General features: G+C 44.9%; 4 protein-coding genes across 4 annotated transcripts in view; 1 reads left to right on the top strand and 3 right to left on the bottom strand.

The window, feature by feature from the left end:
• Positions 1-3,361, bottom strand: part of LOC143009006 (apoptosis-stimulating of p53 protein 1-like) — a 33,868-nt gene extending 30,507 nt beyond the window's left edge. The window contains exon 1 of the mRNA XM_076160995.1: positions 3,027-3,361. Within this exon, the coding sequence (XP_076017110.1) occupies positions 3,027-3,035 (9 nt within the window). The 5' untranslated portion in view covers positions 3,036-3,361. The remainder of the gene's footprint in view (positions 1-3,026) is intronic.
• Positions 3,362-5,308: 1,947 nt separating this feature from the next.
• Positions 5,309-10,472, bottom strand: LOC143009033 (protein tyrosine phosphatase type IVA 2-like). The gene is made up of 8 exons (XM_076161036.1): positions 10,388-10,472; positions 9,324-9,459; positions 9,118-9,245; positions 8,001-8,633; positions 7,801-7,893; positions 7,067-7,197; positions 6,513-6,587; positions 5,309-6,372 (listed from the first exon to the last, which is right to left on the bottom strand). The coding sequence occupies exons 4-8, from the start codon at positions 8,094-8,096 to the stop codon at positions 6,261-6,263; spliced, it is 507 nt and encodes a 168-aa protein (XP_076017151.1). The 5' UTR covers positions 8,097-8,633; positions 9,118-9,245; positions 9,324-9,459; positions 10,388-10,472; the 3' UTR covers positions 5,309-6,260.
• Positions 10,473-11,613: 1,141 nt separating this feature from the next.
• On the top strand, positions 11,614-17,379 carry LOC143009029 (gap junction beta-4 protein-like). Its single transcript, XM_076161031.1, has 4 exons — positions 11,614-11,938; positions 14,634-14,849; positions 15,320-15,621; positions 15,733-17,379. The coding sequence occupies exons 2-4, from the start codon at positions 14,679-14,681 to the stop codon at positions 16,073-16,075; spliced, it is 816 nt and encodes a 271-aa protein (XP_076017146.1). The 5' UTR covers positions 11,614-11,938; positions 14,634-14,678; the 3' UTR covers positions 16,076-17,379.
• Positions 17,380-18,502: 1,123 nt separating this feature from the next.
• LOC143009030 (MARCKS-related protein 1-B-like) lies at positions 18,503-21,354 on the bottom strand. Its single transcript, XM_076161032.1, has 2 exons — positions 21,064-21,354; positions 18,503-19,877 (listed from the first exon to the last, which is right to left on the bottom strand). Exons 1-2 carry the CDS (start codon positions 21,148-21,150, stop codon positions 19,344-19,346), a joined length of 621 nt encoding a protein of 206 aa, XP_076017147.1. The 5' UTR covers positions 21,151-21,354; the 3' UTR covers positions 18,503-19,343.
• Positions 21,355-21,846: the final 492 nt, after the last annotated feature.

The raw sequence follows: 21,846 nt of genomic DNA, 5'->3' as shown, positions 1-21,846 counted from the left end.
TGCAACAGTCCACTGCCCATTATTTGGAACAGTTTTGGTTTACACAGAGACAAGGTCAGCTGACAGTAGCGTGTGTGTGTATGTGTACATGTGTGGGCAGGAGTGTGTGGAGGGGGTGTTGGCTCAGGCATACTCGAGTGCTGAACAAGTCACATGGACATGACACCAAGGCTCATCAGCTGTCAGCAGCTGACCATGGAGAGGACAGAGCGTATGTGATACACACCGAGCGGGGCCCATCAAAGTGAAATAGGTTTTATTAGTACTTATAGTATGTGTGTGTGTGTGTGTGTGTGTGTGTGTGTGTGTGTGTGTGTGTGTGTGTGTGTTTGGCCCGAATCCAGCTTTGTGAGGCTCTGCTGTCAAAAACATCTGACCAGTAGATTCCTGTATGGGGACGAGCTCGATATGAGGCTGCACCGGTGGTTTCATGTCCCCATGCTGCATTGCTTGGTTGTGTGTGTGTGTGTGTGTGTGATTTCACTGTGACACTGTTGATGCTGTCCAATCATTACACGCGTGTTTGTGTTGTGTAACCACATTGGAGTGCAGTTTTTGTCGATGTGAATGATGTAATAAATCTGATCGGATGTTGTGGAGGCTGTGGTGGTTTTGTTGTATTTGATTATAAAATGATGGGATGCGTTGACAAGATCTAACAACTTCATTTTCTATCTAGTAATATAAATGATGGTGACAGAATTTGACCTCATCACCTAACAAAGCAACAGCACCTATTTAGAGTTATTGTTATTCAATATGGAGTCAAACATGCTGTAACACAACATGCTGATGAGATTTATAAGTGCATATTACTTTACATTTACACTGAAGGAAAGTGACTAACAGTGTCTGTCCCCGTAAACACTGCTGTGACGCTTTAAACCCTTACAAACATGACATCTAAATGCCATGATTACAGTGTTAGAGTGCAGACCAAAACACTGCACAGAGTGGACCAGAGAGTGGACAGCTGAAGGTGATTTGCGTGCCACACACCCGACCTCTCGCCCCACCCAAATACTCACACACACACACACACACACACACACAAATCAATCAATACCGTCTCTATAGAAACTGAATGTGAGTGGTGAGAAATGTGTTTCCAGCTCAGCCAGACAGAAAGAAGTGGAAACTTTTGCAGCCACAGTGGAAACTTCTCTGGTTCACATCTATGAGTCACTTATGCTCTTCTACCTTTAACACATCCAAGACAAGGAAATCTGGTTGCGTTCGGATTGCTAAGCGTATCAAACGTGTCTTCACTGCTGTTATGTTATGACAGGTGTAAATGCTGTGTTGATGTTTAGGGAGCTGATGAATGGAATCCTGCTCACTAACTTTACGCTACTATTTCTCTAAGCTCTTCCAGAACAAGTGATGATGGCATTTGGCAAAATCCTGCATCAATTATTGCCACCAGAGTATGATTTGAGTGAAGTTATGTCTAAATGTATGATGTTTGGTGAGACTGCAGCCTTTGATCTGGGTTCTCCCAGCGATAGAGGAAGTGAGGGAGGTGACAGTTCTGCTGCCAGCTCTCTGCTCCCTTCACTGTAGGCGTTGGCTGTTAAACATGGTGAAAAAACACACACATTGTTTATATTTGCTTTATACTTTGTTCCTGTGTAAGCGTCCCAGTTTTTTTTGCAGAGCTGACCGTAAAGTGGTGAGTCAATATAATAACACTAACCCCGTAGTGTGAAAAGTTAAGGGAGGGAAACACAAAGTCTGTGAATACTTAAGCTGAGAAAAGCTGACAAAAAAGCTCTTTATTTATGTGATTATGCTACAGCCAAACATAAACCAGGGCAGACCTATGAGATGGGGTGAAAGGCCAAGGTAGAGCTCGCTCTCGTTCTCTCTCTCTCTCTGCGTGTGTGTGAGTGCAGTAAACACATCTCTATATCTTTAGTGCATTGTCTACGTTGACAGCAACCCGACCAGGCCACAAAGAGGTGTACTGTTTTCAGTGTGTGTGTGTGTGAGAGAGAGAGAGAGAGAGGAAGAGAGAAAGAGAGAGAGACCAGGCAAATTCAACTACCAGACACACACTCTCTCTCTCTCTCTTTATCTATGTGTGTGTGTGTGTGTGAGAGAGAGAGAGAGACACTCATACAGGTTGTTCTTTTGTTTTGACTGCACAGAATGCAACTCTTGCGTTCAGAACATAGAAATAGACAATACAACTGTATCATCTGTATCATTCTCCTCAATTTCATGTGACAATGTTTAGATGAGAAATTGCACACGCACGCACACACACACACAAACAGTCAGAAAATAATAGAACTTCCGGATAGAATCTTCAAAATAAAAGCCTTACTGAGCATCATCCCGTATCCAGTGTATCTCAGTAGAAGTAAACATGCATTTGTACTTAAACACACAGGTTAGTGATAGTAAACGCAACATCTTCACAACATTCTCAAAGTTCAATACATTTTCACCCGTATGGAAGATAATTGTTGTTGGGAAAATGTTCCTTTTGCGATCTCCTCTAATAGAAGGAATAAACCAAACATATTTAACAATTGTGGGAATTGTGGTAAAATTGCTCTTCCTGTATTTTAGTCAGATACGCCCACACACCATATTATCTTTGATACAATAGTTGCTACAAACACAAACTGTAGCGTGTGGTTTTATTTTGAAGGTATTTCTCCTTCTTCTTCCTTTAATTTACGTCTTAACGCTCCTCCGCTAACGGGTTTACTCTTCCCGTGATATGAACATTTTTCTACTCGAGATATTAACGTTGATTTCTTTGTCCACCGTTTGCTGTTACAGCGAAGCGTCCGTGAACGTGCCACGAAAAATCTGCTTTGCAAAATGTCGAAGTTTGGAGGGAAAACGAGAATATTTGACGAGATAATTGAATTAAAAGGTAATGAGTTGTAAGTGGAGCTCATTAGTGTTTCAAAACTCCACACAATGACACAAAACATCGAGTAAACTCAGAATAAAAACAGCACCGGGATTTACTGAACTAGTTTAGCGAGCTTGAATCAATGAGAACTCACCGGTAACATGCTGGCTGCTCCACCGAGCCTCTCTGCCGAAGAGAACTATTACTTTCTCCCCTTTTCCTCCTTTTAGAGCGTTTTTAATCTCTTCTTTCCAGGTAAACAGCGGCTCATCCCAGTCTCTCTTTCTCTCCCTCTCCTCTGCGGCTCCTGCCAGATGTCCAGATGCGTCAAACAATCCCAAACTCCTGCTCTCCCGTTTCCTCTCCTTCAAGCCCTCCCTCTTCCTTCCTCCTTCCTTTCGCTCTCTCTGACTCTGTCTCTCTCTCTCTCCCTCTCTGTGTCTCTCTCTCCCTCTGTCTGTGTGTGTGTGTCTCTCTCTCTCTCTCTCTCTCTCATGACAGTTTGATTGTGAACTCTGATTTTCTGTGATCAGACGCAGTTCCGCGCTGGTTCGTGGAGGATCTGGGTCACTGTCTCTTCCTCCCCTCTGCTCCTCCTCCTCCTCCTCCTCAGTCTATAAAGACAAATACAAGATAAAGCAAGCAGACGTCTAGTCGAGTTTCCAGACATTATGCAAAGAGTTAATTTTTGCAACAACACAACATAACATAAATAAAACTGTTTAACAAAGTGAAATAATATCAAATAAGTAAATAAAGTCATTTTACGGTGAAAACATAAATAAATATGAACTTTCTGAACATTTAAAAATACATTCGTCATTTGATATTTAGAGTTGGAGTGAACGTCCCTGTGGTCTGTGGCCCCCAGTGGAGCCTGCAGCGCCCCCTGGTGGTGTGACAGAGGAATCAGCAGAGCAGAGAATCAAAACAATTACAATAGATAAAAATTCAGGTCATATGGAAACATCCAGTACAAATGAAACAGATTCACTGACATTTAGCGATGATTCTTATATTTCTCTCTCTCTCTATATTCATTCTTGTGAATAGTTTTGGTCAGATGACCTCATTGTAGCCTCATAATATTCTACAGTACATGTTCATTAGTCAGCTCATCTGTGTTCCTTTGGTCAGTAAAGTGATCTTATATGTACTTTAGATCAACTGAATATGCTTCAGTTAAGAATATAGGATCTTATAATATATACTTTAGTCAACCAACAATCATTTATTGAGTGAGACCTGTCGACAGGATAACAGCTGTGTGTGTGTGTGTGCGTGGTTACCACTCCCAAGATTCCTGTTTTCTTGTTCACATGCTCACACACACTGTAAATTAAATGACAGCAGCATTTTTATACACACACACACAGTTGTTAAAAATTGTTCAGCTGTCATAAATTCAGTAGATCATCAGTCTGCTGTCCTCTGCTGCCAAGGACACGGGGACCTGTGTGTGTGTGTGTGTGTCCTACTTTGTTTATTCATTTCAAACTGGCATTTTGTCAAAACAAACCCAAGTGTATAAGAGCAGAAATCTGTCTAAATGTCTTGACCATTGTTCTTTTCAGCAATTCCCTTGGAGAACATTGAAAGAAGTAGTCCGATATTGTGTTCACCTTTGTAGGGGTTTGACTTCGAGTGCACCATCTGACAGGACGCTACCGCCCCCTGGTGTCCACTGGAGGGACCTACCACTGGGGCTGGCCTGGTGCTGGAGCTTCTGCTGAGTAGATCTGCTGTAACACTGGAGTTCCTCTGGAGGGAATGAATTCAATCAATGGATTCCTGTATCTGTGTTTTATTCCTCTGTGATCGAGGTTAGCAGGGTTTTTGTCAGGTCAGTCAATAAAACCAATCAGCCTGGGCTCACCCATGAGGACAGTCTCACACACACGCGCACACGCACGCAGACACACACGCACGCTGGCTGCAGTCACTACATGTAAACTGAACTGGGAGCAAAGTGAGAGTTTATAATAAAGTATTTATACCGTCTAAATAAATTAAGAGGACATTGTGTTTGCAGAGTGTAACTAGAGTGACATTTGGTTATTAAAGCACACACTCCATGCTCCGTGTTGACAGACTGAGCCCAACCATCGGGTCTATCAGTGGAACTCTGCATGAGGCTCTAAATCTGAATCTAATCTAGGTTTTAGTGTTTCATGATGATGTTTAAATAGATTCCCTGAAAAAGATTGAATTTTGCAACCACAAGCTCCATCACATCACTTCAGCATCAGCCTTCAAAAATCAATAAATCAGTTCAGTGTGTCGGCGTCTGGTTGCTTATGTATCCATAACACAGGCAGACACAGGCAGAGAGAGTGAGAGTTTCAGAATAAACCTTTAAAGTGTTAACAAACAAACAAACCTCCCAACAGGTACAAGACTACACACTTGAAATGTTTTGCTTTTTCCATCACCAGACGTCTCACAAAGAAACACAGCGGAATCAATAATGAATAAGGAATACAAAGAGGGCGAAGGAGGGGAGGGGAGGGGTGAGGGAGGAGAGGGGAGGGAGGCACAGAGGAAACCAAACCAACGGTAAACCAAACATCACGACACCCACGGCAGCTTAGGAACACGGCGGCTGATGGGACAGATTCCAAACTCAACACTTAAAAGCGACTAATACACACTGACAAACTGTCGGCTCGTTTCCTTTGGTTATACATTCACCGGCTAACATGTCGGCCGTCTCGCCTCGGTGACATCAGAGGAGGAGGACGGCGTTTAAACATTAACAGCGTTTCTATAGAAGCAGACGATGCGGCTACGGCTCTGGATTGGGACGGACAGCAGACGGACCGCAGTGTTGATTACAGCGGATTCAGCCTTTCCATCAATATCACAAGGTTTTCTTATATATATTTATTTAAACATTATTTTTCTTACGGTTGGAATAAACAAATGATTGGACTGATGTGGGAAAACCCAGCGAGCTTCTGCTGATTTAGAAGAGCAAATGTAAAGCTTCAGGCCGGTTTAAAGTTTGATTTCACAGTGACACATGATGATAACTGAGCTAAGTGTGTGTGTGTGTGTGTGTGTGTGTGTGTGTGTGTGTGTGTGTGTGTGTGTGTGTGTGTGTGTGTGTGTGTGTGTGTGTGTGTGTGTGTGTGTGTGTGTGTGTGTGTGTGTGTGTGTGTGTGTAGGCAGTATGAGCTTACAGACCCAAGTAGCAGAAACATCAAACCTCACATTTGGATCTGATTTCAAAATTGTCACATGTATGAATTCTCACTTTTAAATAAGAGTTTACCGGCTTTAAAGGGGTCAAACTAAATTTCTCACACAGCTGGAATTCCCCAGCTATCATCACATGATCTAAACCCTCCTGTACCGCTGCAGTAAACACGTGTGTGGGTTTGCGGCCCTACTGTATGCAGCAGTTCTGTTCGTTGGAATCTTTTGAGCGCAAGCACAACTTGGGTTTGTAGTTCTCCAGGTAGAGCAGCTGCTTGGAGTTGAAGGCTCCACGACGCTTCCTGGGAACACAAACAGGACGCAGAAGGAACATCAACCAACAGACGAGGAAGTGCGGAATGAAATGGAAGGAAGTGTACGTGATCGCTGCAAAGACTGAAAGCAGAACAGAACTCAAGAGTAGAAAGCGTTTCCTACTCACTGTCTTATCAAGTGCACAGCATCTTCATACTCCATCCCACACTCGATCAGAGCCAAGGCCACCAGCACAGGAGCTCTGAGGAGAGACGTGGGAGAAACTGAGGAAATGTTGGGAAGATATAAAGGTTTTAGCTCGACAACCAAATGGCTTCAGACGTCACCGCGGTAACGGAGGACACAGGCGGGCGTCTCCACGAGCCCCATTAGGACGGTTAATGAATAACAGGGGGACAGCAGGTAATTGCTCCGTTTACGATTAGCAGCAGGAGATTTTATTGCCGTCCGAATGACCGATGTCTGCGATTTTCTCCCACGACCAAATGACAGACTGTTCCTCCTCTCATCATCTCGAGAGAAGCTGCCTCAGAAGCAAACACATCAGAAATGAGCGCAAACTATTAATGTTGCCGTCAGATCACATTCACAGCACTGAGGAAGGACGGAACACAGGTTTACCTTAACATTATTGACATTACCTTTCCCGTCTGAATGTAAAGCTTTGACCTGAGGTGACCCCAGTGTGTGTGTGTGTGTGTGTGTGTAATGGACACTGACCTGCCCAGTCCAGCCACACAGTGCACCGCCACACAGCAGCCAGGATCCTCTTTAAACTTGGTCTGCAGCAGGTTCAGCCAATCCTCAACCACCTGGTGCGGAGGGGCGGAGCCATCGTCAAACGGCCAATCCTGAGGGGAAGATGGGAGTCGGGTCTCACGTTATTAATCATAACATTGGAGGAGTGTGTGTGTGTGTGTGTGTGTGTGTGTGTGTGTGTGTGTGTGTGTGTGTGTGTGTGTGTGTGTGTGTGTGTGTGTGTGTGTGTGTGTGTGTGTGTGTGTGTGTGTGTGTGTGTGTGTGTGTGTGTGTGTGTGTGTGTGTGTGTGTGTGTGTGTGTGTGTGTGTGTGTGTGTGTGTGTGTGTGTGTGTGTGTGTGTGTGTGTCTCTCTCTCTCTCTTTGGTCAGTGCGGCAGAACCCTTTCACGGCCCGCTGCTCTTTTCACCGCAGCCTCTTTGGATGACTGAGCTCCCTCGTTTCTCACCATTCAAACTGCTTATGGAGCCTTTTGGCCATCTGACAACATTCAAGCTGAACAAAGATAGTAAAAGATAAACTTCTATGTTCTTTTGTTGGCTAATAAACACACATTCCGCACAGGCCTATTATTTGGTTCAGACCGTACCTATCAGTCTGCTCATCTTCTCCTCAGAACACAGTGGAAACCCTTTCTGACCCTTAAGTGTGTAATGATTGAGGTAAACCTTTGTCAAAGTGTAAATCTGTGCCTCACCAGGACTTGGATGCGTTCTTGCTCCACTGGGGTCTTGTCGTAAGTAGCAGCACAAACTCTCACCAGGGTGTTAACGCCGTACGCCTTCAGATCCTACACAGCAGCACGACACAGGACTCTCTTCAGTACAAAGCAAACATCTGACACATCTTCAACATGACCAGCAACCACAAGAATGAGTGGACAAAAGCAGGACAAACCTCTATAAAGCGTCCCATCTGTGCGTTGGTGGGGTTGTGTGTGATGAGGAACCTCAGAGAGTCGTAGGAGATCTCCACTGGGGCGGGGCGGTTCATTGTTACACACAAGAGGGTTTGTCAACAGAGGGGAATAAGACCGGCAAAGGCAGAGAAACTGAGGTGGCAACTTGCGGAAAGAGGTAACGCAGAAGTTCTGATTGTTTAAAAAAATGACTACAAACTGCTTTGGTTAACAAAAAATGTGCAGTGCAATAATAACAACTCTACCTTTGGTGAAAAAGGGATTCTGAAAAAACTAAATATAAATAACTGAGGTAAGACTGAAACTGTGTCTTGGCAATAAAAAGAAAATGAGTTGGCTAACAAACGTTTGAGAACAAGTCAGGCTGGAGAGAAGACAGCCAGTGTGTGAAAGAAAAGGATGAGGTCTTGCTTCCTTTCTATGGCTCGTGTTGGCCTGTTCAGAGCTGATCTGTGTGGATGAGAGCAGCAGAGAGGCAGAGCAGGAGGAAAGAGCAGCGAGGAAACAGAGACTCCCAGAGGAGAACCAGAGCCTCCTCCACTCCCCAGGATCTCTGACAGACAGAGGGTTGACCTGTCCTCATAAGGGTTGGACAGGGTGGCAGTAAGGACCTGTGAGTGGACAGGAGACAGGAGACACAATCACCTCACGGGAACGGAAATCTCTCAAAGTCAACAGCAAATCTGCTTGGTAATGATAAAGCTACTTTGTGTGCGAAGCTGAGCTCTTCATCTTGCCTCCTCTTCATCAGACGCAACACTTCCTGAACTCAGCCACACCACACTAGGTAAATTTCCTTTAAATGTTTAAACTTACTTACTCTTGCTACTCAACTACACAACAGTGACATTGTCCAAACTACCAACAACAATGATGTCATCAAACTGTTATAACGCTGACGTCACATTTACACTCACTTAAGCATTACAGAACAAGTTATTACTCGTCATGTAGTTCATCTTTGGCACCTACATATACATAAAACTACTTTATTATGAATAAGATTGTCACAAAATGAAAATATATAATATCTATAAGAATATGTTTTACTTACTTGACTGTTAAGTGTGTGTGTGTGTACTCTGTGCTCCCCACCTGTGTGTGTGTGGATGGCAGTGTTTGGGCCTGGCTGGTGGTGCCTGTTCACTTGTCCACAATAAGTAGCAGGTGCTGGGCTTGGCAAAACTCCCCTCCAAGCCTCGCAAGCGCCATACATGTGCAGCCTGAGGGAGGAAGAGGGGGAGAGGATGAAGAGGAGCATGGGTGAGGGGTGATGAGAGGAGGAGGAGGAGGATACTCACTGTGATGTGAGCTGAAGGGATGGTTCATTGAGCGGACACAGGAGAATGTGACGGCTCCTGGATGTGGACACACCATTGATGATGCTGCTGCTTCTCTGGGTCCTGGCTGACAACGGCCCGCTAGCTGGCTGCAAACCTGAGGCACCAACAAACGTTAACGCCGCTCATTCCTCTACACACACTCACTCCTCTACACACACTCATTAAACTTTAGGTGTAAATGTTAATAAGATCTACATTGTTTCCTAAATGTGCCCCGTTTACACATCAGTGTAGTCAGCAGTGATTGATTGATCCTCCTGGTATCTGACAGTATTCAGTCTGAAGCGACACCATGCAGCCTTAAATAGAAGTGATGAGTCATTCTGTCTACACTAAACAACGAGGTCACTGAGTTCAGAGGCGAGTTTATTAAAGAGACACATATACTGGACAAAAGAAATGATCGGGTTACATTAAGCAGAAGGTTAACAAACAACAATAAGAATACATATTATGAGGTTATCGATCGACTCTCCAGCATTCTGACGGTCTGGATGAACGGAATTCCGCGTTCAGGTGACTTACGATGTCGTTAACATCAGAGGGTCAGTAAGGCAGGAGGACATTCAGCTCTGTTCTTGTCCAGTCTAATAAATTTTAATTAATAATAGCCTGTTTTTATCTTGTCCCCCTTCTCATCATATCTGCGTGTGTAATTACGGCAGTAAGTAAAGTCACCAGCTAACGTGGTCACTGGTTTGTCTGTGACACCGGTGATGCTCCTGCTTCAGCCCGCTAGCTTACACACACACGCAGAGAGCACGACGCGTGACAACACAAACGCTGAAATATAAGGACCCCCAGTAAAGCTTCCTTGGGTGCCGAGTCAACAACGACTCGACTAACAGCCATTGGAGACTCGGAACAACCTGCTCGTACAAAACCAGGTCAACGACTCGAATAGCGTGCTAGCACCTGCTAGCGACGAAATTCACCTGTTACAAACACCAAGGTAGCGACAGCAGTTGAGTTAGAGTGAGGAGCGCGTCAATTACAAACACAAAGCTGAAGCTGATACGTACACAACGATAGTTTCTGTAAAATCCAGGTGCTTCTACTGAGACAGACGAGTCTGCAGGGGAGACATGATGAACAGAAAGAGGGCGTCAAGTCAGACTGGATAAACCATACTGCTTCCGCTCACTAGCTTTTAAAATAAAACACCACATACACTGCATATGAGTTGAGTTCCGGCTTGAAAAAAAACACGATCCTTAATTTGAAAGGATCTTTCTTAACTTCCGGTATTAATTCTTACCACTTACCGTCTTTCGCAGTCGGTTAATGTTAACACGGTGTACTGAATGATGTTATTCAGCCACATTCAAGCTTTTATTTTTCTGCTGCCATATTCAGTTATGTACATAACAAAACAGAGAGGCTTATGAATATTAGGCATCTAATAAATGAAAAATGTCAGCTGAAAAGCTCCTGGTAAGCCTTTTGACATTGAGTGGCACAGCTGGGGCAGCCAGCTGAGGTGATTCAGACAGGCTGTCTCAATTAAGGGCCCAGGTGTCTGAAGCTCTAACTGAAGCACATGTCATGTAACAGGGAGGCATTATGGGCATGGCCATGGCCAACTGGGAACACGGGGGCAGACCCACAATGTGATGGAGGGGCTGTTTATTCAGTCAGACCTACAACAGTTTGGGATCAAGGTTGCTGCACATTGCCTTGTTTCCCCCTTGACCCCAAAATGTCTCTTTTTCTTTTCTTATGCAAATATCTTTTATGCTTTTGTATCTAGTCTATTGTCATGCCGGCCATGTTTTCAGATTGTAGATTATATTTATTCATGCTGTCCCCCTCAGGTCATGAACATGAAGTGAATTACTGTTTGCATCCTGTATAATATAACATGAATATATGCAGCAGTCGCTAATTTGACATAATCTGTACCTGTCGGCATTAACTGAGGTTATTCAATGTCCATGTTGAATATTAATACATTAGAATCTTTCCTCTGTGCGAACATAAATGTTAAAAGTAACATTTGCATTATTCACCTCTGGCTGCTAGAACCTGTTGAACGTAATAGAAGGTGCGGCGTCTCTCTCTCTCTCTCTCTCTCTCTCTCTCTCTCTCTCTCTCTCTCTCTCTCTCTCTCTCTCTCTCTCTCTCTCTCTCTCTCTCTCTCACCTGCACACACACCCACACACATGTGTTTAACAGAGGATTGGTAAGATGCTTCCTCTCCTTTCCTCCATGTTCTTTTCCCTGCCCGTGTGTGTGTCTGTGTGTGTTTCTTTACCTTTTCATGAGGTGTTGGTTTACTGACTTGTAGGGAGTGGAGTCTGTCAATGACAAGCAAACTGACAAGACAGGTCATGTATGTGGGTGTGTGTGTGTGTATGTGCGTGTGTGTATGTGTGTGCGTGTGATGACGTAAGAGCTGCTGAATCTGGTTTGGCAGGATTTCTGAGGAGAAGGAAGGAGAGAGGAGAGACAGACGCACAAAGAGAGAACTGGATCTTTTTTCACAAACTTTACTTTAGTCTCTTTCTCTTCTTCTGTTGGGATCCAGATACTGTTTTACTGTTTTAGGTGTTTGAGTCAAGAGTCAGAACCAGGTAAGGCTATTTCTATTTTGATGGTTGTTAATGTGACTTTGCTACTCTCTTTACTTACGTCTGAACGGAGAGTGAAGGCTATGGTGTGTTTAAAGGCATCACAGGCTGAGTAAATAAGAAGTATTGTTTGGTGTTTGCCCTTAAAACAACAGAGATAAGAAAGTTTATTTGAATAAAGGACCTAAATCACATATGGCAACTTAAGTGTTGTTCTGAGTAACAGAAGCTGTACGTGTGGAGGATCAGAATGAACAAACAGCTATAGACATGTAAATGTGGGGCTTTTTAAACTGTGTAGATGAGACTAATCCTACAGAAATGTTACACACAGAACAGACTCAGTAAGAAACAGAAACTAAGAAACTATAGAAACTAAGGACTGTAAAGGCATAAATGTGTTTTTCTGGCATTCCACATGCTGTTTATTGTCTGTGTAGGTGGTTGGTGACTAAACATCTGCTGAATGTCCGGTGTTTAATTTACAACGACGTCACTGAACACTAACAGTACAGATTCACCAATCGATCAAATCTAAGAGATAATATACACCTGTCTGCTTTAAAATGATTTTACATCTTTGATCCAGGATCTCTGATGTCTTGACAAAACATTCTAATAATCAACTGATTGTGTATAAACAAGAAACAAATCATGTGGAATCTATGAATGTCAGCCTAGGTTGTAGTTTTCCCTCAGAGAACCAATCAAATATCCTTCAACCACACTAAATACATCATCAAACACACTCAGTGCTTATAGACCAGATCAGATTAGATATTAAAGGCTCACATTGGGAGTATCTCACTGGTTGTTGGTAAAATGAGTGGGATAGAAAGTGATAAAGGAGTTAATCCAGAGTTTAAAGTGTTAACTCAGGATACTGCTCCGTGCTGCGCCACTCCTGTTTTCGCAAATCTAAATATTTTACCCTTTTCCAAACAGCGAGTGATCCACCGCAGCTCCAGATACACCACAGGCCTTATGTCACTGCTACACATCCCATACAGATTCATGCTCTCTTTGTCTGGCCGTGGAGAAACACACTTAAAGCCTCCAGGGACAAAAACCAACAAGATACTGTACATCCTGAACAATCAGACACATTTACGAGAAAGTACAAGCAGTGGAATAGTGACTGTACTTTTTAAATCTGTAATTGTGTTTGCAGTGACTTTATTTAAAACAATCTCAGTCCTTTGTGTGATTTGATATAAATAAAGACTAATATGTTATCATCTGCATACAGAGATAAGATAAGAAAGCACAAAAGAAACTCCATGTGTGTGTCATGTGTTCTTTACAAGGAAAAATGTGTGATATGTGTAGAACACACACCTGACCCAGTATCCAGGTAACAAAAAGGGTGAAACCACACACACACACACACACACACACACACACACACACACACACACACACACACACACACACACACACACACAGTGCTAAAAGGTCATTATTCATCCTTCATACAGAGCTGATGACAGCGAGCCCTTTGATTGGCTGAGCCCCTTTACCTTATGTACACATCAGCTGTGTTGATCACTCAACAGCACAAGCATTGCAAATACAACAAAATAGAATAAATGCAGCACATCTCAACAACAGATGTTCCTATTCTAAACTGTAAAATGATGCGTCAGGAGATCCGTAAATGATCCAGAACAGAATACAGAATATTGATTTTTCTATCTGAACATTTAGCGCTTCGTAAGCTGCTCCCTCTCAGCTCACGTATCCATATGGGTGTAATGATAAAGTAACTAATACATGTGTCATATGGATGAAAGAGCCGTTACACTTCAGCTTTAATGGTTCAGATGTCACCTGTGAGACTTTAGACTGGATTATATTCTGCGACATAACAAGAAATCTGCTGAATTAGTTTGTCACCACCAAAAATCCACCGATCAGTTTCCCAATCTGCTATCTGGTCAGAATACAGAGTGTGTATGGTTGATGCTGTTTCATGCAGCAGCACAGCAGGATCACAGCCTCCCACATAAACAAACTGGAACTTGGCAAATGTATTCTTGTATTTGTATACGTTTCACATTTTTTGTAACCGCTTGGAATTAGTTTGTAGTATCAAATTGGCACATAAACACTGACTGGAGACATGATGTTTAAGGAAAGGTGGAAAAGTCTCCACATACTTAATCACATTTAACCTGAACAGACTCTTTAAGATGCAGGATGTTAATCAGCCGTCCTTCTTCATTAACAAGTCAACACAACTGATTCTACTATTACTTTGACAGCTAATAGTTTATTCCCCACTCTGAACTCCCCATGACTTTATCTCTCCGGAGCTTTCTAAGCTCTTGTGGCTCACTGGAATTTGAATCAGTAACACAAACAACAAATCAAAGATGGCGGCTAGTGCTGTTTGTCAGCAGAGTCAGGGAAACAGCAGAATGCAGCAGAATGAGTGAGACTTCTGATAGATACCGTGCAAGCCTGTGCACGCTCACTTTAGGGTGCAGCCTGGTGTCTGACATTCAGTTGGTCTTGAAAGGCCAGATGGATTAGAAAAGGTGTGGCCTTCCCGTGATACATCCACCATGAATGTTGCCAGTATAAGAAAAGGCAAAGTGATTTATGAGACGCCACATCTGGAAGTTATTCATGTTATTTTAGAGGTGTACATACGTAATCCTCATTCCTTCCTCCTCCCTCTGTCCGTGTGTTGCAGGTTGCACTTCCTTCGGTCGTCCAGGCCGGTGCAGCAGCTGCAGGGATGAACTGGTCGGGGCTGGAGAGTCTGCTGAGCGGAGTCAACAAGTACTCCACGGCGTTCGGGAGGATCTGGCTCTCCATGGTGTTCGTGTTCCGCATGCTGGTGTTTGTGGTGGCGGCTCAGAGGGTTTGGGGAGACGAGAACAAGGACTTTGTGTGTAACACCAGACAGGTGAGACGGAGGAGCTGCACCGCCTTGCCTCGTGTTTTTTGTGGTAAAGGTTTTAAGGGTGATTGGTTTGATGAGGTCCAGGTGGCAGCGCACGAGCCGCCTGCCAAGTCTGATGATGGAGCCATATGGGCTGGAACTCTGCATGCTGCATGAATCGGCCAGCAGAGCATTTAGTTCTGCATAATTTATGAATTATGAACAAGTTTGTTGGAAGATTGTGTTTCCAGCTCAAAGTACTGAGCACTGTTTCTATCCTCTATGGGAAAGTTCAGTCATTTGGTTATTTAAAGGACTATGACAACTTTTTAAGGCCAGTGCGACTGTCACTATGGTTCTGAAATTCTCTGTGAATTTGTTTGGTAGCTTTAATTCAGAACTTCAGAATCTTTGATCATCATCATCTGCTGGAAGGTGGTGTTTGTTTCACTGCTGCTTTAATTTTAAGCTTTCATCTCGTGCTCTCTCTCCAGCCTGGCTGCACCAACGTTTGCTACGACAGCATCTTCCCCATCTCCCACATCCGCCTGTGGGCTCTGCAGCTGATCTTCATCACCTGCCCGTCGCTGATGGTGGTGGCACACGTGAAGTACCGTGAGCAGAGAGACATGAAGTACGTGGCGGTGCACGAGGGCTCTCACCTGTACGCCAACCCCGGCAAGAAGAGAGGCGGCCTGTGGTGGACCTACCTGCTCAGCTTGGTCTTCAAAGCAGGATTTGACGCAGCGTTTCTGTACTTACTCTATCGGATATACCACGGATACGACCTGCCCAGGTAACTAACTGAGGTCACCAGCTGAAACTTTAACTGAGAAGAAGAGTGGAACTAAAAGGACTTTGCTCCTTATCGGTCCTCAACTCTTATGTGTTCTATTCTTTCTCTCAGGTTGTCCAAGTGCTCCATGCCTCCATGCCCCAACACGGTGGACTGCTTCATCAGCCGCCCGACGGAGAAGAAGATCTTCATGGTGTTCATGGTGGTGTCCAGCGCCCTGTGCATCTTCATGTGCATCTGCGAGATGATCTACCTCATCGGCAAACGCTTCCAGAAGCTCCTCAGGGTCCGACATGAAAACCAACAGGTCCTGTTCGCCGAGAACCACGAGCTCAACAACCTGGCCCCGCCCAGGTCCCAGTGTCGGAGGTTTGACCCCACGCTGACAGACAGCCAGAGGAGTCTGAATAAGAGGGAGAAAGTCAAGGATATTGGGGCGAGCACGACGCTCTAGGACCCACGGGCGCCTCAGGGCTGGGTTTGTTCCAACAGGAGCACTTCGTGACTATAAATATATATATGAACTTCTGCTGCATCTATCGTGCCAAAACACACAGGAAGTACCAGTTCAGTGTTGGCTGGTACAAGGACTGATCCTGAACATGAAACACTCACGAGCCGATGCCAGACGGAGGAGGAGGCGGAGGAGGAGGAAGAGGAGGAGGAGGAGGAGGAAGAGGCCGGCTCACTGCTGTGGAACGTTGTTTGTTCAAGGAGGAGAAACAGAATGATTGATGATAACATTTGTATATTTGTATCCAGGATCTGATCATCTTATAGCTTACACAACACGAGGACACGCAGCCAGGACTGTTGGACTGATGGTTGCACCCAAAGGTGGACGTGTTGAACACTTCAAATAAATATATCAATTTCATATTAAAGCTGTGTATTTGTATTGTAAATATTGATCAGTATCGTCACTGTTGTTCATTCTGTGAGGCAGCTATGGTGAGCCGTGTCCAAACGCCTCATTGGGATGAGTCAAAGCCTGACACACAGCTAATTTACCCAGAGGCCCGAGGGAACGAGCCGAGCGCCTTTACTTCACTACTGCTTTATGTCAGATTACCAGCAGCTCGGTCCCTCCTATAGCTAAAACCAAGGCCTTTACATTCATATCTAATAAGAGGACAGAACACCACTGCTGATCTGATGGGCAGTAAATAAATGGAGGTTCTAAGTTGTGCTATTAAGTTTGTATTTATTAAATTGTCACAGTAAAGAGGAGCGGATCACAGTTGGAGGCAAAGGGACAGGAAATTAAAAGAGGCCAAAGTTTTAATCACTCTCTCGTCATGCATGAGATATAAAATATCTTTGCAATTTACAGAATTATCCTTTAAGGGTTGATAAAGGAAATGTGAGTTAACAGATGCAGAAATAGAGCACTTAGAGTTGTTAATTCACTGAGGGTTCTGACCTCATAATTGCCCTTTAAGTGAATTTGTCCACTTAACATGAGTAGCACACACTGGACATGGAGCCAGCTGAGGTCCCCCTGGTGTCTACAAGCTTCCCCTGCACCCAGAACCACTTCAGGTAGGAGGACCCCAGCTGAGACCTGAGCGGAGCAGCTGGACTGGAGACACACCGAGTAAACCGGGTCATTTGAGCTCTAATGTTCTGTATTAATCTCCAGTTTCTGAGAGCAAACTGGAATATCAACATGTGGCCCAGTGTTTTCTTTATGTGATCCACCTTCTCTGGCCCCTACGGAGCCTTATTGCTTATAAAAAAAATAAACTTCTGATCTCAGCCTTTGTGTCTGGACTCATTTCCCTGTAGATATCAGGTTGATCATTTAGCTGCCAGCCCACAGATATGCAGGCTTTGCATTCTTCCACAGTCAGCAAGACTCTCCAACTAACCTGACAGACATTTTAGGTTTCAAACCCTCCCCTCAGCTTTAACAGCAGGAGCCAAGCATCATATTTAGGTTCCTGCTGCACTCATAGTTTTGTGTCATTTCTTCATCCTGGACTGGAGAATAATTCACACGTGTCCTGTTCTCTGTTACAGCTCATCATGTTCATGTAGCTCCATGTATCTAACCCAAACTCTTAAACAGCCCCGTACTGTGATAATAACTGTAATAAATTCAGACCCAAAACACACAGCAAACAAAAAAGTACATCCAAACCATTTTTCCAACCCACACGCCCAGTAAACTGCTGCTTTAAGAAGAAACCAGAAGTCATAATATTGAAATTTGGACCTGCAATTACAGAAATTCCTTAGTGTTTGCAAAACATGTGCAGTACTTCACCCTTACAGCAGCGCGTTCAGCTGGAACGCACTGTTGATGTTGAGTGAGATCAGTTGGTCCTGACAAGCAGAGACAAGTTACATCCCATTAATATATGATTTCAAGTTCCACCAGGGGGCGCCAGAGACCACAGATGTGACTTAAAGGCTCTGATATATCGAGTTACTTTGTATGAAATATGCTGCTTTATTGTTAAATTATATATATTTATAAATAACTTAAGTCAGTGGATCTCTTCTGTTCTGAAGGACATGACTTGTAACAGTCAGTGGAGAAAAGAAGTCTCCAGTAGTTTCTACACTTTTCCCATCTCTGCCAATGTCAATGAGTGTCCTATTATCACCTTTAGTGATGTGGAAATGTGTTCTACAGAATTATAAAATCTGCAAGAGGTATTCAATTGCAGTCGGACTGATTTTAAAAAGGAATTCAAAGTTGAAATTGCTGATTTGAAGTTTAAATCACTTTCCTTGCTTTACATCTCCACTTTCTGTTTTGATTCGAGCGTCCATATTATTTATTTGTGCTCTAATTTATCTAAGAACAATGTAGATATGGAATGTTAGTAGCAGCCACAGCTCATGGTCTGAATCACAAGACAGCACACAGACGGAGGGGATTGAACATTTATTTACCCTTATTAAAAGTTACAATAAAACCATTAACATCTTCAAACGATAGCAAAATAAAGAGAACCAAAAGATATTGGCCAAAACATATTTACAGAGACAGTTTGCAGATAAAAGGCTCACATTTTGTACACAACCCCAAACCCCTGCATCATAAACTCTGAAATGTGAACACTGCAATACTCCAGAAGCTTGAATGTGGTTTTAGCCAGAAAAGAATCAAAATGCACCAACAAAGACAAAGTTCTTTTTCTCCTCCCCTTCAATTTTCTATACATGACATGTCAAAATACTGGAAATTTGGGGGGGTCAAACGTAGGAATGTAGAATTCTAGAAAAAAAAACTGAATGAGAGGTTTATGAGTCCATATAACAGTCAGTATGAGAGAGGGGGGGCTGGTCCGCTCCGCACAGGGGGACCATTTGTTTCAAATCCCAAGAAAGATGCCAAAGGAATAAAATGTTATAGGGCCGCCACGCTTTTAAAAGGATGCGCTTCCGTCAATTGGGAAAATAAGTCAGTATTCCTGATTCGCTCCACGGCCGATCCATCGCCGTCTCCACACCATGCCTGCAGTCCCTGCGTGTACCATGAGGGGGCGACACCAGCAGACACTTCATCATGAGAGGGCCCGGTGAGATTCTGTCTGTCGAACAACTAATAAAAGGCAGTGAACTGGTGGTTGAATCAGCAAATGTGATAAATCCTTTGTCTTCTTTTGTAGTTTTGTTGATAACTTTAAGAACGTGGCACGAGTCTCTCATATATATATTTATATACTTTAATCTTGGAAAGTCAGTTCAGGTGCTGTGGCGGGGTGCGGTCACTCTGCATTGGCCTCGCCCTCAGAGGCTGCAGGTGTCGTGTCCTCGGCGGGGGCAGGGGCGGCGGCTGCGGCCTCCTCGGCAGGGGCAGCCTCTGTGGGCGGGGCCTCCTCAGCTGCCTTGGCCTCTCCCTCAGGGGCAGGGGCGGCTTCTTCCTCTTTGGCTTCGGCAGCCGGCGTCTCCTCTTTGGTTTCCTTCGCCGTGTGCCCGTTCTCCTCAGGCTTCTCCTCTGCCGTGGGGGAGGCGGCCTCCTCCTTGGCCTCCTCGCTGTTCTTCTTGGTCTTCTTCAGTGAGATGCCCTTGAACTTAAAGGAATTCTTCAGGGAGAACTTCTTCTTCTTCTTGCCCTCCTTGGCGGCGTCGCCCTCTGCTTTGGCGACCTCGCCCTCGGCGGCGGGAGCGGGCTCAATGGCGTCTGCGGCGCCGTTCTCGCCCTCCTTGGCCGGTTCGGCTGTCCCGTTTCCGTCCGCAGCAGCCACTTCCCCGTCGGGCTTGGCTGACACGTCACCGTTGGTCTTGACGTGGCCGTTCTCCTGTGGAAAAGGAGACTTATTAGACGTGCACTTAAAACAACCAAACTGGCTCAGAATAAACACAAACTGTGGTTAAGAAAACTATCCATGTATGCCGAAGGATGAGTTGTGCCAAACTGAGGGAAACTACAGCCGGATTATGAGGGAACTTTAAGGGAACATATGGAGAAACAGCAGCTTCGACCCAACTTCTCCTCTACTTAATCCAGAGCTGCTTGCCATGATTGTGGTTAAAGAGGATTCAACAGCTGTTTGTAGGACTCGGAGTGGCCGCACGGGGGCAGTAGCGGTCTTTCTAAGCGTCACTACAGCGAGCAGCTCTGGAACAAAGGAATCCCCGTGAAGCCTGTTCGGTCTCTGAGCTCAGCTCGGTGCTGCGGCTCACATGTACCGCTGTTCTGTGCGCTCCAGTCCGGTCTGACCGGGATGGAACCGCAGAACAGCGGCTCCCTGACACAGCTGGGGTCAGTTATCGGCAATTGAACGTACCATAGTCCAACTACCACACAGGCAGTAAAGGTAATGAGGCGGAATATTGAGTCGTTTTCAGAGGAGACGCGTTCACGCCCATCGAACCCTCCTCAGCCTCAACATGACTGAGCCTGACTGACACACACTCATTAATCGATACATTGTCGATCACTCGTCGATCATTTTACCACTTTCATCTAACCACATTCAGAGTATTTGCCTATAAGCGCGTCTCTGCGCAGCGTTGGAGGGATTCTTCGCTGTGCGCGCTTTGTTTGCGCCTCCAGCAGCGCGCATTTGCATCCTCTGCACCGCTTCACTCGCATCTTTTGTTCGACGTGGTAAACGAACACGGCGAAGTCATGAGAGAAAACACGCTGCACACACACATTCTGACTCAAGCCCGTCGACTTTAGGGGAGATCGGGGCGAAAAAAGCTCCAAGCGAGCGACAACCGGAATTAACAAAGGCTGAGCGCTGTGCGGTGCGCGGCGGGGCTGTGCGGGGACGAGCACACCCAGACGACACACACACAAACAATCGACGGCTGCCCGCTAATCAGATTCCCCCTCTTTTCATTTTAACCAGCATTATGTGGACAAACAGGTGGTTCGGGGCTCCAGTCCAGCTTTCAATGCAGCAATAGCTCGGCCCACCGCGGTGGCACGCAGCGGCAGCATGGGTGCCATGTGGGTGCCATGTGGGCTTCACTCACCTGGCCGTTGGCCTTGGCAGCAGCGGGGTCGGCGGCCACCGCTTTCCCCTCGACAGCTACTCCACCCTTGGACATGTGGGCTCCCATTTCTCTTTAGATGCTGTGAACAAAAAATAAAATCTAAAAACAATAACCTGGAGGAGTTTGAGATGTTTTTAAAAATCCAGGCCCGGGATGTGAAGTGAGCCAGAGAGGTGAAAAAGCCGCCCGGATCTCCTGCGCCTGTGCTGCTTTGATCCCTTCAGTGTGAGTCTGGACCCCACGGCGGCTCGGCTCAAATTAAAGGATGGAGGGTACTCGGCTCAGTATTTCAACCGCGCCTCAAAAATCGACTACAGTCTCCTCCCAGGGGCGGGGCAGAGCGCGGCGGGCCAATCAGAGGCGGCGGGTGGGGCCAGTGTGGCCCCCCGGCACTGCAACGCACCACAGACCCATGCTCTCTCTCTCTCTCTCTCTCTCACTCTCGCTCTCTCTCTCTCTCTCTCTCTCTCTCTCTCTCTTTCTCTTTCTCTCTCTCTCTCTCTTTACACAAGTTTTCTAGATGAACTATTTGTTGATGAACTCACTCATCACTTGTTGCACATAACTTTCACAGTAAAGATTGATCACTAGTAAAGAGTTCAAGTAAGATATACACACGGACAACCATACACTTCATGTACTTATATATAATGTATAGTGTTGTATATGTTGTTATATAAGTGTTTTGCCAGTTACATTCATATTTGTCCGCCTTAGTTTACAGAAACATATTTATCTATAGATTCATGTTCAAATAAACAA

Source organism: Genypterus blacodes, unplaced genomic scaffold (assembly GCF_046128005.1).
Source record: "Genypterus blacodes isolate CSIRO-AG114 ecotype Tasmania unplaced genomic scaffold, CSIRO-AGI_Gbla_v1 ptg000109l_1, whole genome shotgun sequence".
NCBI classification, from domain to species: Eukaryota; Metazoa; Chordata; class Actinopteri; order Ophidiiformes; family Ophidiidae; genus Genypterus; species Genypterus blacodes.
This window is presented reverse-complemented; position numbering and strand designations above follow the sequence as displayed.